Below are 19,584 nucleotides of genomic sequence, written 5' to 3'. Positions count from 1 at the left end.
CAATGATATTATTAGACTGAAACAAATAAACTAAATTAAAATAAATATTATACAATAAAATATACATACAACATACACTACAAGAAATCTCTTATTTGTGGCCAACTTTACAAACATTTTGTGGCCGAAAAAAACCCTCACAAAAAATTAAAATTTTAGCTGGATTTTGTGGCTGCCCAAACCCTCACAAAATTACAACGTTGTAATAGGTGCATTCAATATATGCATTATTATTCACTTATTACAATATTTTTTTGAAAAAGCGCTGTAAAAGACGCATAATAATGCATCTATTGAAAACCAGCTTTAACAAAGGGAGACATTTGTGGCGGCCTGAGCCCCACAAAAGCTGAATTTTAAAAATTAGCTTTAACCTCTGTGGCGACTTAAGCCCTCATTAAAGCATACGTTTGTGATGACCTTTGTCCTCACAAAAGACAACGAATTTTTCACAGTTTGTGGTTGTTTTGGCCACCACAAAAATTTGTGACCACCTTATTTGTGGTTATCTAAGACTACCGTAAATACCTACTTTGTGACTGTTTTTCCTCATTTGTGAGGGCTTTTGACCCTCAATAAATCAACGTATTTGTGAGATGGTAATAAAATATGATCTAACAATCACATTAATGTATCTCCCCGCCCGCTAGTAATTATAAGATCCACTTTGTGGTTGGAGTATATAGTTAAGGAGTAGAGAGAAAAAGAATTCAATCCCTTTCAAGAAAAGTAGGGCCATGATTAGGTGCGATCGATGGTCAAGGTACTAAGTGAAGTCACAACAATATCAACCATTGGATCTATTTTTCACACACTTTCAACTCTTTTTGATTTTCTTCTTGCAAAAATATTATAAAAGAAATAGAATAGAGATAGGTAGAAGGTGTTAGGTCTTCTTCTGTCACCTTAGTTAAAATCCAATCGAACCCCCAAAAACCCTGCAATGGTAATTTTCTCATTAAACTCGACCAAAATGTTACAGTACACATATCTTTCTTAAGAAAGAAAAAACTGATCTAGTATGAAGCTATATAAATTATATCTTAAATCTTTACTAGACAGCCTAACTTACACTCGCTCTAATTTTTTTTTCATGTAGTATTATTCGAAAGTGTAAAAAAGACACAAAAATTGAGTATTTTTTGTTGGGTCTACAAAAAATCCGATATTGGGCCCAGTTGAGGAGATTCGGATTCTTACCCAGCCCACGTTTGAATTTCGCCCCAACTACCCTCACACCTACGGTGTTGCCTGGCGTCCTCGCACAGCACGTCCGCACCACCCGAGGCTGCTCCTCTTGAGAAAAACACTCCATCAACGTAATCACCTTCTTTCTTCACTAACCCTGCCACGTTTACACCCTCATTCCCTCACAATCACATTCAAACCTAACCAACCAATCAATGGCTTCTACAGCACCACACTCAAACAAATAACAATTTCATTTCGTTTCGTTTCATTTCATTTCATTTCAATGCAATGCATTTCGCAATGGATTTCACAAAACACTCAACTAAAAAACTTCCCCCAATCTTCACACGTCCTTTAACCTGGATAACTTCCAACACCCCCCGCCACCAACGCCGCCATTTCCCTCCACCACCACCGCCACCTCCACATCCGCCTCCAGATTCCAACAAACCTCCACTAACCTCCCTACCTTCCATCCTCTCACACAAAATTCTAGATTCTTCTAAATGCAAATCAATTTTACCTCATTTAACCCCTCACCAATTCGACACCTTATTCTTCACTCATCACTCCACCGTTAACCTCAAAACGACGCTCGATTTCTTTCGTTTCGCTTCCAACCAATTCAAGTTCTGCTTCACCGTTCGTTCCTATTGCCTACTGATTCGATTGCTTCTATGTTCCAATCATTTGCCGCGCGCTAGGTTTTTCATGAAACGTTTAATCGACGGCAACGTTTCCACGCCGTTACTTAACCGTGACGATAGGCTTAGCGAAATGGCTTCCTCGTTTCTTGAACTGAGTCGTTTAACGGAACGAAGTCACGGCGAATTGGATTTGTTGCTTCATATTCTTTGTTCGCAGTTTCAGCATTTGGGATTTCATTGGGCTTTTGATATTTTCACATTGTTCACTAGCAATGGTGTTTTCCCTTCCCTTAAAACCTGCAATTTTTTGTTGAGTTCTTTGGTGAAATCCAATGAGCTTCATAAGAGTTATCGAGTTTTTGATGTGGTTTGTCGTGGTGGTGTTTCTCTTGATGTTTACACCTTTTCGACCGCAATTAACGCCTTTAGTAAAGGTGGAAAAATTGATGATGCTGTTGGTTTGTTCTCTAAAATGGAGGAACAAGGTGTTTTGCCTAATGTGGTTACTTACAATAACTTGATTGATGGGTTATGTAAGAGTGGAAGGTTAGAAGAAGCTTTTAGGTTTAAAGATAAGATGGTTGAAAACAAAGTGAACCCTAGTTTAGTTACTTACGGGATTTTTATCAATGGTTTGATGAAGAATGAGAAATTCGATGAGGCGAATTCGGTTTTGGTAGAAATGTATAGCAAGGGGTTTTCCCCTAACGAGATTGTTTTTAATGCACTTATTGATGGGTATTGCAGGAAAGGGAATATGAATGTGGCGTTGAGGATTAGGGATGATATGATGTCGAAGGGAATGAAACCTAATGCTGTTACTTTTAATACTCTTTTACAGGGTTTTTGTAGGAGTAATCAAATGGAGCAAGCTGAGCAAGTGTTAGGGTACTTGTTATCGAATGGTTTGTCTGTTAACGAGGATGCGTGTTCATATGTGATTCACATGTTATGCAATAGTTCCAAGTTTGATTCGGTTTTTAAAATTGTTAAGCAGTTAATGTTGAGGAACATTAAGGTTAATGATAGCTTGCTAACTTTGTTGGTTTGTGGACTTTGTAATTGTGGAAAGCATTTGGAGGCGATTGAGCTTTGGTTTAGACTAGCAGATAAAGGGGGAACATTTGCAATGAATACGGCAACCTCAAATGGGCTTCTCCATGGACTTTGTGAAAGGGGGAACATGGAAGAGGTCGTTGCGGTACTCAAAGAAATGCTGGAGAGAGGTTTGGTACTTGATGGGATTTCCTACAACACACTTATTTTTGGCTGGTGTAAATCAGGTAAAATTGAGGAAGCTTTTAAGCTTAAGGAAGAGATGGTGAATAAAGGATTCAAGCCAGATACTTATACCTACAATTTCCTAATGAAAGGGTTAACTGATAAGGGTAAAATAGATGATGTTGATAAGGTTTTGCACGAAGCCTTAGAACATGGCATGGTTCCAAATGTCTATACATATGCACTAATGTTGGAAGGATATTGTAAGGCTGATAGGATTGACAATGCTGTGAGTTTGTTCAACAACTTAGTTAATAAGGAAGTAGAACTTAGTTCTGTTGTTTATAACATACTTATTGCAGCCCATAGTAAAGCTGGAAATTTTATGGAAGCCTTCAAACTCCGTGATGCTATGAAAAGTAGTGGCATTCTTCCTACCATTCAAACATATTCTTCTCTAATACATGGAATGTGCCGTATTGGCCGTGTTGAGGAAGCAAAGGAAATTTTTGAAGAAATAAGAAATGAAGCATTGTTGCCAAATGTGTTTTGTTATACTGCTCTAATTGGTGGTTACTGTAAGTTAGGTCAGATGGATGCAGTGCCAAGTATCTTACTGGAAATGACTTCAAAAAGTATACAGCCTAATAAAATTACCTACACTATTATGATTCATGGTTATTGTAAATTAGGATACACGAATGAAGCGACTAAGCTTTTAAATGAGATGATAACAAATGGAATATCACCTGATACTGTTACTTATAATGTATTGCAAAAAGGATATTGCAATGTAAAGGAGCCCGAAGAGACTCTTCAATGCGCTCATATGCCTGATACAGAAGTACCCTTGGACGAAATAACGTATACCACATTGGTTGACAAGTTGCATCCACATACAGATGCAGCACTTAGTAATCGAGAATAATTAGGAATCAAAACAGTTGATAGTTGACACTCAGTTGATACCAGAACTCTAGTGGTTGAGACTGCCATTGTTAAGCTTGATTTTAAGCTCATTGTTAAGCTTGATTTTAAGCTCATTGTTAAGCTTGGTCCAGACACGATGGTTACTACCAACAGCTAAAGCAGCATACTCTTGACTTGGCTTCCTAGTTGAACAATAAGCCCTGGATTTTAGAGGTTAGTCTTTCAAGATCAAATTGTTTTTTCTTTTTTTGCTTTAAATTGCATTTGTTATTTACTATTATTTTTTTCCTTTTACTTTAGGTTTTGAGAAAAATTGATTGAGGTATTATAGGATGATGGCTGTTTGATGCATTTGTGCCATACTCAGATATTTTCATTTGGTGTTTATAAGCGACGAAGAGCGAATAGAATAGTAACTTTAGGGATAAAATGTTTTTTTGTCCTGCAAATTTAACTATTCTATCACATTTTAAATAGTTGATTTTAGGAAATTTGTTTAGCCAGAAATTGGATGTCCTATCTCTTGGCCACCCTTGGGCTATATTTAAAAATGTTTCTTTAGGTGCCCTATGTTATTCATGCCATCGATGCTAAATAATTAAACAGTTAATTATGTTTTTGTGCTAATTATTCATGCATTTATTATTTTTGTGTCAGTATTATTTTGATTACTTTACATGATTATGCTTAGTTCTCTGCCAGTTTTGATGGAAGAATTTTGATTTAGACTCCTGCTGTCTGATGTGTTCTCTTAATTCTTAGACATCTTTCTACCAATTTTGAACTCATTCCACTAATTATCCGCGATTCCTTCATAATCCAATTTGGAAGTTCAAAGCTCCTTGTACACTCAAGGCCTGAGTCTATAGAGTGGCACTTAGTAGGATTAATGCGAACAACTTGTTGGGAGTTCATGGGGGTCACACTGGTCTTTTTCCTTGTGTGTATGAAGCTCTAGTTCAGAAACAGGGACAATAGGTCTTGCACTTTAAGTTGTCTACTTGGGAATTTTTTGGGGTGATATTTGTGTGCAATTAATATGTTCTACTTTGGGGCGGATTCTCGTGATTCAATATAAAGGGGGAATGCACATTCTAAGTGTGTGTGTCTCTCTCCCCATCAATTTTCTGTAGGATTGAAATGATTGTGTTAATGATCTCTCTGGTTTTCTGTCAATTGCTGTTTCAAACTAGTCACTTTTTCATTTATGCATAGACATCGGGCAGCTTTACACTTTACTGCATTCTTGATCTTTTTGGTACTCTGGGAATTCTTGATCTTTAATAGTTTTTCTCTTATGATGACAAATATAAAACTGTTAACATGGTGCTTTTAATGTTACTGCTTAACATTTATTAGCTTATATATATATATAACCTTTGGCCATTAGATCCCTCACCATATTGGAGTTCGGGAAAGGGTTGGACCCATTGTGAATCTACTGTAGGTAGCTTTATCTTGCATCTGCAAGCGGCTGATTCACAAGGCAGCTACTCCATCTGTTGCGTTAAACTCCTCTTCATTTAGTTTTATATAATGAATCAATTTATGTAATATTTGATTTTTCTTACGGTGGGGATCCAATGGATACAGGTTGTCGAGGTTTAGTTACTGCTCGACTCTGTGCGAGATGTGTATGCTCTATCAAATTTGTTGGAGTTGATTACTAAATACTAATTTCTATGAATTATAGATTTGTTGATGTTGCTTATTTGGCGATCAATTCAAGCCAGCCCACCTTCTCATGCAGGTATATATATAACAAGAGTGATATAGTCGAGCATCAAATGGTTTTCTTATCCATCTTCTTTTCCATTTGATGCGGTGAGGGCTCATAGTTAGATTATTTTCCCCACACCCGCACACAAACATATGTGTGTATCCAATATGTGAGTTATGTGTCTTTGGTGTCCTTTTGTTTGTGTGTGTGTGTGACTGTGTATAATAAATATTAGTTTAAATATGTTTTTGGTCCTTGCAAATATGTTTCATTTTGATATTATTGAGTTTTTATTATTTAATTGGTTAATTAATTAATTAGTTTTAAGTTTTTAATTAAATAATTAAATGAGTTAATAAAATGAATTTTAATTTTAAATATTAAATAGTCTAGTAAACAACAGTTATATAGTCACCATGTGCCACTTAATCCAAAATTAGCCACATATCATTTTTTTACTAAAAAAGATTGATAAAAGACGTTTAAAATTTGTTAGAATTTGCAAGGATATAAAAAAATTAGAGAGACTAAAATCAAAACGAAACATATTTGTAAGGACCAAAAACATATATAAACCATAAATATATTTCTTTGACTTTCTAATATCTTTGTCATCTGGTCTCAGGGCATTGCTTGGACGTCAGATATTGGAGATAGCATTAAAGATTTGAAGAGACTAATCGGTATTTATTACATAAAATCTCTAAGAAATAAATCACTTTTCTACTCAGCTTTTAAATCACTTCTCTTAAATTTTAACCAAACATACTCTAGATTTCTTAGGAAGATTACCACACGTCAGCTTTTGGATATTGTTTCCCTGATCAAATGGCATTGTAGTTATTTCACCCTCAAATGGTCATTAATTTGAATGTTTAATGTTTCATTTACATGTGCAAAAACACGGGTTTCTATATCTAGTTCTATAGTAAACATGATTTATTAGATCCTAGCAGAACGATGAAGAAAACTACTTTTCAGATATTAGATTTTGCTTAAAGCAGAAGAAGTGAAAAGTTGAATATGTAAAATTGTAAATAAGTTCTACTTGTTCCTTGTTAGTATTTCTTAACGGGAATTTTATAAGCTTTGTTGTTTTTCCTGACCTTTGTCCCCAACAAGCACCTAAGTTACATAAAGAAAATAACGAGAAATTCAACAGGGATGTGTCTCCACCCAAGGATTATAGGCAAGAGGGGAACTTGATGTAGAAAAAGCAAAAGCAATATTGCAGAGACTATTTGAAGTATATACAAGGTAAGGACACACCTTCTGGCTTGAATGTGGGCATTTTCTTTTTCTTTTTTGGATTTTTTGTGCTATTTCATGTCGTTTTGATGTATTGGAATTATAACTTCATTTTAATTTTTTCAGGTACCTGCTGGTGGCAAGTGAACTTAATAGACTTTCAAGTTTCAGGATGCCCTGCATTTAAGGAGCATTTGATTCTTTTGATCCGTTTTAACAATTTTGGAAGTTGTTCCCAACATAGACTTTGAAAATATATAGTTTTAAGATACAAAAGTTTATAAATTTAATATACATGCTGGATCGCTGGCCAGTGATGGATGACCTTTGTTTTCGGGTCTTCATTGTCCCGTCTGCACCTTTTGGAATGACATTGGAGGAATTTTTATAGAAGAGAAGACATAAAAGAACAAGTGGAAAGATGAAAGGGAAACCCCCATCTTGACTGTAGATATGCATACAAATCCCTAGAAGTGTACTGTCTTTCTTTATTTCAATACAAATAAATTATATTATATAGATAAATTAACTTGATTCTTTACCAGTGAAGAACAGAGATTTTAATACATTATTTGTACTTGGGGTATTTGTATGAGACACATTTCTAATTCTATTAGTAGCCTGTTATAAGTTTTTTGACTTTTAAACTTCTGTATATAAATGTGAAGTTGAGAACTATCCCATCTAAGATGGTAAGATGGCTCATGTGGTTGTTTTCTTTCACAAAATCCTAAATTTTAGTTAGAATTCATCATTTTCAATGTTCGGACATGAGGCTTGTGTCACACACCATGTTATGATTCTTTTTGTCTTTTTTTTTTTTGTTTGGCACATGCTCTCTGAAAGGAATATGCATTTATGCCAATTTCTTTTACTTCAATAATGAACTTGTTTAATGTTTGTAAATATAAAGTATCGAAATAAATACTATAGAAGTTAAGTGATCGAAAGTGTATTTTAACTAATTATTACTCACTCCAGTGCTAATTATAAGCAATTTTAAGAAAAAAAATTCTGATTTTATTTATAAGGAAAAAATTGTAACTTTTAAGTGTATTTATTTTTTATATTTCTTTTTTACTCGCATTTAAAGTTTAAAATACTTGCCTTTTAAAATAGTTAGAATTAATCATAAATTTAAGTAAGATCTAGCTTATTATTATATAATAAGTTAAATTAAATTAAAGTAAGCTCAACTTCTTATAAATAAATATAAAACTCTTCACATTTGTGTATTAAATGACAATCTCATGTGGGGTTGTTCTGGACGCGTTTGCGCTTTGAGAAAGACAGCTTTGGGCAAAGGAACAACTAGAACCGAACGCTGATGACACTAGTAAGTTGTAACGACTTATTAACCAATCCTTTAATCGTTTGAAGGAGAACTCTGAACAGAACAGCAACCTCTTAATTTCAATAGAGACAGTGTGGTGAATCGGTGTGCATGCATGTGTAATGTCAATGTTGAACCCATCTGGATAAAGGAGAATATATATTATATATCTCACCGTCAAATTTAATCCAAATATATACATAGACCTAATAATTACTAGACACCACATTGTTTTGTCTTCTATTTGTTATTTTGGGTCCCATTTAAATAGTCACCGTCATATGCGTGCCAGTTGTTCCTAAGCTCCTTCTACATGACCAACATCCCAAGATCACATTCTCCGTGCATTTTTAATACTAAAATACAATAATAGCTAATTATTAATAAATATAAATATAATTTTTATGGTTTAAAAAGTTAAATTGAGTGTTACTTTAGAAGAAATTATATTAGAAATAAAATGTTACTTTATGTTAATAATGTAAATAAATTAAATTTATAATATACAAATTATTAAACTATTATTTATATTTTTTAAAACTAAAAGGAAAAAACTATACATTTTTCATTTTGTCAAAGTTTATATATTTGTAAGTTATTTTACGAATAAATAACCAAATTATTTTTGTTCAAAAACAAAAATCAAACTATTTTATATCAATTTAGAGATTTACATTATCAATATCAATATTCTAAAATTACTTATAAAATCAGAAAATTCAAATTAAATTCGTTATTAGTATTGGTAAACATTAAAAGAACATTAATTGATAATAGTAAAGACAAATTTGAAGCTAAATGAATAATATAATTTATTAAAATTGGTAAGCTTAAAAAACATTTCAAAGTAATAATAACGTAAAAGATTAAATTGATAGAAATATAATCTTTAAGAATGAAAGTTATTTATATACTTTTATTATAATAAATTTTTATATATTAAGAATAAAAATTTAATTAATTTTTTTTATTGAAACGTGTTTCTAATATTTGAAATCAATGTTATCAATACATTTAAATATATTACATCAGAGAAAAAAAAACGAAAGTCATGTGATAAATTATTTAAAATCTTTCACACATGTCTATAATTTTTTTTTAAAATTCAAAATTAATTTTTTGATGAATCATTTATAACAAAAAGAAATTATTATTTTTGCATTTCTTTGAAGAAATTCTTCGTACCATTTATCATCACTCTTAAATAAAATAAAAATAATACCAATGGAGTTGGACATAATACCAAGATAGTATACCCCATAATGTGACTGATCATTGGTTCAATCTTCTTCATGAAAAGTGTAATACTTCCTCCTAACACTATTATAAGTAAAAAAAATGACATCAAATTTTTATAAGTAAAAGTTACTATTTTTAATTTATTTGATGCTACTATTTTTAATATATTCTTCTTTTAATAAAAAAATATTTAATATTGGTAGTTGAACATTTGACATTCAAATAGACAATTTAGTAAATTTAAATTATGTTTTATATATAATTTAAAAAATAAATTACACTTAGTTTTTTTAGTAAACGTTTAAACAATTAATTTTGTTTATAATAGTGACTGGAAAGAGTATATATTTAGTGTAAACTAGTGTTCGGACCAAGATTACTTTGGACCGAAAGAATTTGATAAAATCAAAGAATTTATAAATTGCACTTTCATTCTTTTGTGTTTGATCCTTTTTCATATAGGTCCTTTATGTTTTTATTTTTTCAATTAAATCTATTAAGTGGTACTTTATGTTATTGTCCGTTTGCAAAAATATCATTTTATGTTTCCATACCAAAAAAAAAAACCACATGGTCGTTATAATGTTGATTTGTGCATAAGAGTATTAATAAAAGTAAACAATTATCAGAATTGATCCTTTAAATTTTGAAAAAAATATACTTATCTTTTAAATATAAATCAGCTGTCGTTCTGACTCTAGTTTCATTTTTTACCTCTTCACAATCTTCCTTTTTTACTCCATCTTTAAAAAACCTAAAACCAAAAATTTATAATTTTAATAGAAAAACTCAAATCGTCGATCATGTGAATTAGAAAAAAGTCAAAACAAAAAATTCATCATTCCAACAAGAATTAAAAATGAGTTGCTAAAAAAAAAATATCGTAAATTCACTAAAAATAAATGAGTTGCTGGTACATCTAAAAACTAGATCAAACATAAAATATTAAAAGAGAAATTTATCATAGATTTTTTTTATAGAATGTTATAGTATTTGTACTCAATTGAAAAGTTTTGTGCGAGTAGTAATTTTAATATTCTTATTCATACATGTTGGGTATCTAAATATTTATAGTTGTACATAGTTATTAAAATAAATCTATAAACAAAGAAAATATAATTGTTATGATTGTGACTTAATTAAATTTCATTAAAATATCCTTAAATGTCAACCATAAAATATTACTGATATAAATATTTACTAACTCAATTTTTTTTAGATAGTGCACCTCTTTATGTGTGTACTTGATATTTGTTTAAAATAGAATATTGAATTTCATTATATTTGATATAGGTCGTGAATGTACGGACAATACATTTATTTTTAATAGATATATAGTGAATTTATCTTTATTTATGATAATTTATTTTTTAATTATTGTTGAAACCATGACTTTTTTATTTTGATTTTTCTCTAATTCACATGATTGATTTTTTGAATTTTTTCTATTAAAATTAAAATTTTAGATTTTAGGTTTTCTAAGAGTAAAAAATAATGAAAAGGTAAAAGATTAAAATCCGTTCGGAGCAAAAATTAATTTAAACTTAAAAGACTGTAAATATATTTTCCAAAACTTAAAGCATCAATCTAAGAACTATCTACTTTTATTTTGACACACCGTTATGTACACGTCAACACTATAACAATACAACAACTACATGTTATTATTTTAACGGAACCAACGACAAATAACATTTTTGTAAACAAATAATAACATAAAAAAACTAACGTTGTTAGCGGGTGTCAATGAAAAATCTAGTTGAGAATAAAAAATATAAATGAGTTATTTGAAATTGAATAAAAAATAAACAATCAAACCTCCAATTTATTCAATAAAAAAAATATAATAAGATTATTTTTTTTGATAAAAAAATTGTTTTGTTTTTATGAATAAAAAATTATTATTAATATTAGAATAGATTGTGCTTTCCAAAAGTTGCAAGTACCTTACTCGGTTTAATTTCTGAGCTAGTAGCTAGTGTCGGTAGTTGAAAGCTTTTATATTCCAGCCAAATCTCTTAATTCAGTTTCATTCACTCATTATTTATTATTCTTCCATTTCCATCTACATCATTATCTTCTTCTTCCATTCAAGTTTCAACTAGTGAGCTTCATATTAACCTCCTTTTCTACATAATGTTTTTGTTTTTGCATCTTTTCATTATGCAGAAAAAAGCTATTTTTTTTGTTCTGTAGTGAACATTTTTGTTGATCTAGAAAATGTTGAAATGGGACCAATGATTTGTTTTTCTATGTATTTTCTTTTGTGTTTGTTATGACATGATATTCAAATATGGAAATGCTATGTTTCAGTTTCTAGGCTAGTTTATTGAATTAGTAAAGCTTTCTGACACCAAATAGATGAAATAATTATCAGGTTGTATAATAAGATTAACATATGGATTTAGAATATCATCTATAGTAATGTATTGATTAGATTCTTAATTATATTTCTGCTATTATTTTCTTAGCTTATAGTATGCATATTTTGTTTATGCTCTTTTTGTTGTTTTTAATATGCATATCTATCAATACAAGTATCTACTCTTGGTTTTTCCTTCAACATAAATAAAATTGACTTTGTTGATTTTTGAAATCACAAATTTCTTTTTTGATCTTTTGTTGGTAATAGATAGAGCAGAATTAATGGGTTGCCAGATGACAAGTTATCAAGATTTTATTATTTTATCATCCAAAAAAGGCTTTATGTTATTTTTTTTTATAGTTAAATGTTAGTGGTTAGTCTCTTAATTAATGATACAGCAAGGTAGTTTGTATAATTTTCTTTTGGTCAAAGGTTTATCATTTATGTGTTTGTCATATTAATGCAGAATGAAGTGTACAAGAATGGACCAACTGTTAAGTCTTGTAATATGTACACTGCTTTTATTACTAAAGGCAGAAGGAGTTGCTGTGCCAATCACTTATGTTCAAAGTGCAGTGGCAAAAGGAGCTGGTAAGGAACTTCTTCTGAGTCTCATAACGAAAAATATAAAATTTAAATATGCTGTTATTCTTAGCAAATATACATTTTTTTGTTTTTAGTTCTTGTAAAATTTTTTTTTAGTGTCTTGCAAATATATCACTTTTTGTTTTTGGTATTTATTGTTTTGTTTTAGCCTTGTACAATTTTCCCTTTTTAATAATGACAAAAAATAAACAGTGTTGGGTGTGAGAGGGTGTATTAAGAAAAATTCAAGTGTCACCTTTCAAGGCCCAAAAAAGTGACACTACTTTTATAAATCGGTTTTGTTAGGATGACTCAAAAAATTTAACAGTTTATAATAATTGTGAAATTGATGTTGAACATTTTGTGTAGTTTGTTTGGATGGAAGTCCACCAGCTTACCACTTTGATAAAGGAGTTGGAGCTGGAATTGACAATTGGATTGTTCACTTTGAGGTATGTCCCTTTCTACAAACTAGCATCAATAATGAGTAAATGTACATGTCAATTTTACTTATAAGTTCCTTTTATATTTATCTGTACATTTATAAATATTGCTTTTCTTAAACTTCCAAGTGGATGACAAGATGAACTTTCAATTTATTAAATGCTGAACTGACCTTTTGAAAGTTCTAACATCTATTCATATTTGTATGTCGGATTTTTGGCTATCTGCCAAAATTTGCCATCTGTTATTGACAACACTGATTCTTATTGAATAAGGAAATAAACCATATAGTAAGATGAAATTATGAAATATTGTAATCGCTTCTAAGAAATATATATTAGATATTCTAAAATATTCTACCATAATCATATTATGAGTTATTTTATCGATGTGCAAACACTCGCCCTCTAACTAAAACTTACAATAACGATGTACAGTATGTAACAATGTGTTACAATAGACATAATACTATTTTTGTACTGATACAAATCATGAAATCAGTGAAACATGAAATGAATCTACTCTCATATATCATATTAGATATTCCAAATATTCTATGATATTATTATATCTTTGATCTTGAGTACAATTTTTTTAGGGAGGAGGATGGTGCAACAATGTCTCTACTTGCCTCGATCGTAGGGACACTCGTTTAGGATCATCGAAGAAAATGGATAAGCAACTTTCATTTTCTGGATTTTTCAGTAACGGCAAAAAGTTTAATCCAGGTATTGTCTACTAGCCTCGATTTTCAAACAATGTGGGACTTTTTGGTGAACTGTATCAAGTTAAATACTTTTTGTGCTCACGAACTCAATCTATAACAATAGTTGAAATAATTTGCAAATTCCAGATTTCTATGATTGGAACAGAATCAAGGTTAGGTACTGTGATGGCGCATCATTTACCGGCGATGTTGAAGCTGTCGATCCAGTAAGTTTGAACTGAATTTCAAGGAAAATATTAACATTTCACAAATTTTTATATGCTGAGATTCTTTGTACTGAGATTCTGTAATTTGAATTACATGTTAGGCAACCAATTTGCACTTCAGAGGAGCAAGGATTTTTGTTGCTGTCATTGAAGATTTACTAGCAAAAGGAATGAAAAATGCTAAAAATGTATGACACATTGATTAATGACTTTTTGATCTTTTTTTTCTTTCTAATTCATGAATGTGATTCTAATTCAGTTGTTGAAATGTAACTTACTTTACAGGCAATTCTCTCTGGATGTTCAGCTGGAGGATTGACTTCGATTTTACAATGCGATCGCTTCAAAACTCTTTTACCTGCAGCAGCTAAAGTGAAATGTGTTTCAGATGCTGGTTATTTTATCAATGTGTAAGTTGCTTAAGTTTTCTTTCTAGTTAGCCTTATTTTTTATTGAATTATTTTCTAAAGTAATTTGATGATTTAATGCCTTATTGTTTTACAAACAGAAAGGCTGTTTCTGGAGCACAACACATTGAACAATTCTACAGTCAAGTTGTTCAAACACATGTAACTCATTCTTTCTCTCTCATTATTATCCTCTTGGTTTGAGTGAATTGAATTATTTGAGCTTAGTTACTGGCATAATCACTTGCAAGACTCTTTGGGAGGACTAATGGAAACAACTTTTGACATGTCTATAAGATGTTTTCAACTTATTTCCTTCAAAACAACTTATAGACATGTCAAAAGTTTATGAATACAGACTTTATTATTTATCTTCCTCTACTTGTATAAGCACTTGTAAGACTCTTCGATACAACTGATGAAAACAGTTTGACATTATTTTATCTTTTGTTATAAAATTAGCTTATACATAAGCGTTTATATTAAGTTGTTTATGCAAATAGGGCATCAAAACACCATATGCTATGTCAAAAAAATTGCTGTTAATGTTTTACCACTTTTCATTTGGAAGAAACTTTTGAAACTTTTCTTCATTAGAGAAGACTGACTATTTGTATTTTCTTCCTTTATTGAAGGGCTCAGCGAAGAATTTACCTCAGTCTTGCACTTCAAGACTCTCACCAGGGCTGGTGAGTTTGTGAAATGTAAATCTTCTTCAACCTTCACAACTTCTTTAATGTTGCTAATACTTCAGAACAATTATGCAGTGCTTTTTTCCGCAAAATGTGGCAGCGCAAATTAAAACACCGATTTTCTTTGTAAATGCAGCCTATGATTCATGGCAGGTTAGGATTTTCTTTCTCAAGAAACATCAATTTATTTTTGGAATGTATTATTCCTACTTGAAACTTTGTAACCAAGATTGTATTCTTTGATCAATTGATGGTTCATTTTAAAATAACTTCATTTTAGATTAGTTTAGTGAAAGATATTTTTTTGTTACTAAAGTTCCTAGCAGTGAAACTCGCACACACTAATATAGAAAAAAGAGAGGTATCTTGGATTCGAACACATGCCCCAACATATCAAATCACAATTTAGTGAAAGTTAAATGAAATTTTTTTTATTAAAAAAATGTGATTCAAAATTAGTTTTGACTTGTATAAGTTATTGCAAGATTATTTCAATTTATCTTTTTTCAACTTGTATTCTTTTCATTGATCCTCAACTTGTGGCTTTGATTCACAGATTAAGAACATTTTGGCACCAGGTGTTGCTGATCCTCATGGCACTTGGCGTAACTGCAAGCTTGATATAAACAATTGTTCACCTAATCAATTAACTACAATGCAAGGTGAACATTTTCTGTTCTTGACTTGTTTCACATTTAAATTTGTTGATTCCTAAACTCTAAATTTTCCAGGCTTCTATTTAACTTTAGAAAGGTGTATAAAGTTTGTTCTTCCTCTGTCAATACTTAAAGTATATCATGAACAACCAAAAACATTAGACACAACATTGACACATACAAGAATAATTTGAGAAAATGCAAATATTAAATGTAAACCACATGTGCCAGTGCTGTATAAGTGTCCGCCACTGACACGTGTTAGACACTTAAACAAGTCTTCAGTTTGACATATAGGTGCTACCTTTGTGACTCGACTTTAATGCATGAATTGTTTTTCAGGTTTCAGGACACAATTCTTGCAGGCAATTAGTGGGCTTAGTAACTCTCCATCTAAAGGATTGTTTATAGATGGTTGCTATGCTCACTGCCAAACTGGAATGCAGGAAACATGGATGAGAAGTGACTCTCCAGTTCTGGCCAATACTGTAAGACCCGACATTTTTTTCTGCCTATCTCCAGAACTTGTACATATTCATTGCTAAAAGAGTTCCATTGCCAACGAAAATTAGAGACCCAAAAAACAAAATTGATCTCGAATTTTGATGTCTCTATGTATGAAGTATCGACACAGATACCATACATGACATTAACATATAGACACCGATAATAATTTAAGATAAAAGTGGTTGAGTGTAATTACATGTGCGAACACTGGGCACACCTTTAGCTAAATAGGCTTCTAAGAAAACTTTAGCCTCGTCTATTGAAAAAAAAGTCTGACCTGACCTAGACCTGATGTAGGTTAGGTCAAAGACTCAGACTCCTGTAAGTCGGTCTGCTCTATTAACCAACTTCCTAAGTGTCAGTGCTACATTACACTCAATGATAGAATTTGAGACGGATTTCAAGTTTTTTCGTCTCTAATTTTTCGTTGCTAATTCAACTTTTTATGGTAGTATTTTGTGTTGATTTAGGTTTATTTACAATTATTGTGTTTCCCATTATATCCAATTGAAATGCTAAGTTATGTTGTTAACAATGTGCAGACAATAGCAAAGGCTGTGGGAGATTGGTATTATGACAGAAAGACTTTTCATCAGATAGATTGTCCTTACCCTTGCAACCCTACTTGCCATAACCGTGTTTTTGATCAAAACAAGCTACCAGAATTTTAGGTTCATTCAAGTATACATATAATAATTTCTACAAAATACACTTATTGGGTAAATTAGTTATGAAAATGTGATTTATAATTTGAAAGCTCTCTAAAGGCATCCTCCAAACGATGTTCCAACTACTAAATATTAAATTAAATATTTGTATTATATACTATTACAACTTGATGTATCTATTGTCTACTTTAATGTGAAGCCAATAAATGATGCACATTTATATTAATGTTAATGTTAATATAAGTATATTTTGGCCTTTAATTCTAAGTAATTTCATAGTTTGCTTGATTGAAATTTGGGAATCATCTATAATAAAGCAGCCAGTTTGATTACACTTTTGGTATACGTGTGCTTGAGCTCATTTTTCATGCAAAGTATGAACTAGAAGAAAAATGATAGATGGGTAGGAAATGAAAGATTGTTTAATATATACATAGTTGGTGTGTGGGGTAGAAGCGACAATAGACTAAATATTTAATAATCACAAGAGACTTTGACATAGTATTTTTATCCAAAATTTTATGACAATAAATATATGAATTAATTTTATTATATATTTAATATTTTTTTTAATTTCTAATCGATGTATGACTAATTAGTTACACTTGAATTTTAATATATATATTCTTTTTTATTTGTAGTTAGAGAATTATATTTTTTTTTTTATCAAACAAGAAGGAAGAACTAAATATGCAAGTAGAAGTCTTCATGTGTTCCCTGCAAATATTAGTTTCAACTTTTGGAAGATGTTTTTTTCTTTTTCTTTTATTAAGAACTTTCCAAGTCAGAAAGGTTTGACTTAATTAACTTCTAAGAATCCTTGGAGTTTAGTCACTTTAACAACCTTTTCCATCTTTGAGGATTGTTGGTTGATTCTTATCTTCTACAGGAAGTTTTGCATTCCTTGGAGTGTTTTATTTGTATTTATATTTGAAAGAATTTATATTAAATATTTGAATCTCTTTTTTCGTTGGTAAACGGAATTACAAATATTTGAATCACTACATCACTTATGAAAACCATTTATATGGAGCTTACTCATTTCTCATTAACCAATAATTCATTTTTTTTATAAAGAAATGTTGAAAACATAAATGGAACTCCAACAGATATAATTATTAAAATGTTGTGTGAAAATTAATTCCAGAGGTTTTTGACATGTTTGGATCTATTATATTAGAACCAATTTTATATATAGAATTGATTATAATTTTTTTTTAATAAGAATTGATTCTAATTTAAAAGTTAAAATTTGTTGTTTTAGATCTAAATATGATTTTTATATTTAAATTTATTGTTCAATTGATGTTTACGTAAATGTATTTAAATATAAATTATTTATAAGAAATTTTAATATGACCATTGACTAGTACTTGAAAAATGTATTAAATTTCAACTTTCATTTATGATTGAAATATTGATTTAAATAATATTGATTTAATAAAAATAAAAAATATATATATATATTTTGTATTGAATCAATATTAATCAAGTCACTGTCTTATCAATAAAGATGAAGAAATCATAAACTATTATCTCTAAAGAGTATTGTGGACCATCTTTAAAATATATAATAATTTTTATGTATTGATCCACGGTGATTCATTTATAAAGATAGTTGATTCATTTATAAAGATAGTTCATTGTAGAATTCACTTTATAGTATATTAAATTCAATTTATTTTTAACTAAAATTAATTATTTAAAATTAATTTTTATCTCTGCAAAATCAAATACATGAACATTTAATACATAAACTAATAAACAACACTTTATCATATATAAGTGTTTAACTAATTTATTTAACCCAAACACTCTCTTAATCACACTTATCAAGTTGATGAAACATAGCCTTTCATAATTTAATATATGTAACAGATGATGGGTACTCCACATTGTTAGCACTAGTCTAATCATATATATGTGTCTACTAAATTATTTAATCTAAACAATCTCTTAATCATAGTTATCAAGTAGATGAAATATAGTCTTTCATAATTTAATACATGTAATAAATGATGGGTACTCCACATTATTAGCACTAGTCTACAAATTTTTGTCGTTGCCAAATACTAGTGTTTAACTTCGATTTGTCATACTCGCATTGATATTAATTCTTTCTTAAATAAACTCTAGTTAAAGAGAAATTATCAAAAAAATATGAATTCGAATAATTATTAGTCAGATTTTATTTACTCTTCAACTGAACTTCGAATTATTAAAGTTCCATTTTCTCCAAAACTAAATGGATAAGAAGAAAAATTCCTCCCTACATGACTAAAGACACTAGTTATTTGGCAAGTTATATTTTTCTTAAAAAAGGGCCAGTGCAAATGACATTGTAACCAAAAGAACACTACTTCTCAACTAAAGTTTAACTATATAAACTAAAAGGAAAACCAATTCCAATCTTTCATACGATATCGTTTTGTATATAAACTAAAATATTTATCATTTTATATGAATTATATCATATAGAAATTATTTTAGTGTCTAATGATATATGTAAAAGAATATGATAATACTTTAGAATGTAATTAACTATTTTAATGTAAAATTGTATTTAAAAGAATTGTTAAGAACATTTGTGTACAATAAATTGAAAAAATTTACATTTTACCACCAGTGACATTGTGTTTAATTACTAAAATTGAAAATACAATATCGAAAACAAGAAGTAATGTAAAAAAATATCTTATAAATATTCATTTAAATTCAATGATATTTATAACAACAACACAAAATATGACCGATCTATCAAACTAGAAAAAAAATTAATATTTATGCCGCTAAAGTAA

General features: G+C 30.0%; 2 protein-coding genes across 5 annotated transcripts; both read left to right on the top strand.

Annotated features, from left to right (window-relative positions):
* The first annotated feature begins 1,169 nt into the window (after window positions 1-1,169).
* Window positions 1,170-7,718, top strand: LOC101494003 (uncharacterized). 4 transcript variants are annotated; one of them, XM_004509477.4, is made up of 5 exons: window positions 1,170-4,202; window positions 5,740-5,878; window positions 6,335-6,392; window positions 6,872-6,966; window positions 7,084-7,718. In XM_004509477.4, exon 1 carries the CDS (start codon window positions 1,480-1,482, stop codon window positions 3,985-3,987), a length of 2,508 nt encoding a protein of 835 aa, XP_004509534.1. In that variant the 5' UTR covers window positions 1,170-1,479; the 3' UTR covers window positions 3,988-4,202; window positions 5,740-5,878; window positions 6,335-6,392; window positions 6,872-6,966; window positions 7,084-7,718. The 4 variants fall into 4 exon arrangements, with proteins under 4 accessions (XP_004509534.1, XP_004509533.1, XP_012573787.1 ...); XM_004509476.4 differs by lacking the exon at window positions 5,740-5,878 and adding an exon at window positions 5,683-5,739; XM_012718333.3 differs by having other exon boundaries at window positions 5,683-5,878.
* Window positions 7,719-11,469: 3,751 nt separating this feature from the next.
* LOC101493258 (pectin acetylesterase 8-like) lies at window positions 11,470-17,012 on the top strand. Its single transcript, XM_004509465.3, has 13 exons — window positions 11,470-11,633; window positions 12,361-12,485; window positions 12,849-12,931; window positions 13,522-13,651; window positions 13,777-13,856; window positions 13,958-14,044; window positions 14,142-14,266; window positions 14,365-14,425; window positions 14,899-14,952; window positions 15,031-15,108; window positions 15,512-15,617; window positions 15,954-16,099; window positions 16,661-17,012. The coding sequence occupies exons 2-13, from the start codon at window positions 12,362-12,364 to the stop codon at window positions 16,787-16,789; spliced, it is 1,203 nt and encodes a 400-aa protein (XP_004509522.1). The 5' UTR covers window positions 11,470-11,633; window position 12,361; the 3' UTR covers window positions 16,790-17,012.
* Window positions 17,013-19,584: the final 2,572 nt, after the last annotated feature.

This window comes from Cicer arietinum, chromosome 7 (assembly GCF_000331145.2).
Source record: "Cicer arietinum cultivar CDC Frontier isolate Library 1 chromosome 7, Cicar.CDCFrontier_v2.0, whole genome shotgun sequence".
Lineage (NCBI taxonomy): Eukaryota > Viridiplantae > Streptophyta > Magnoliopsida > Fabales > Fabaceae > Cicer > Cicer arietinum.
This window is presented reverse-complemented; position numbering and strand designations above follow the sequence as displayed.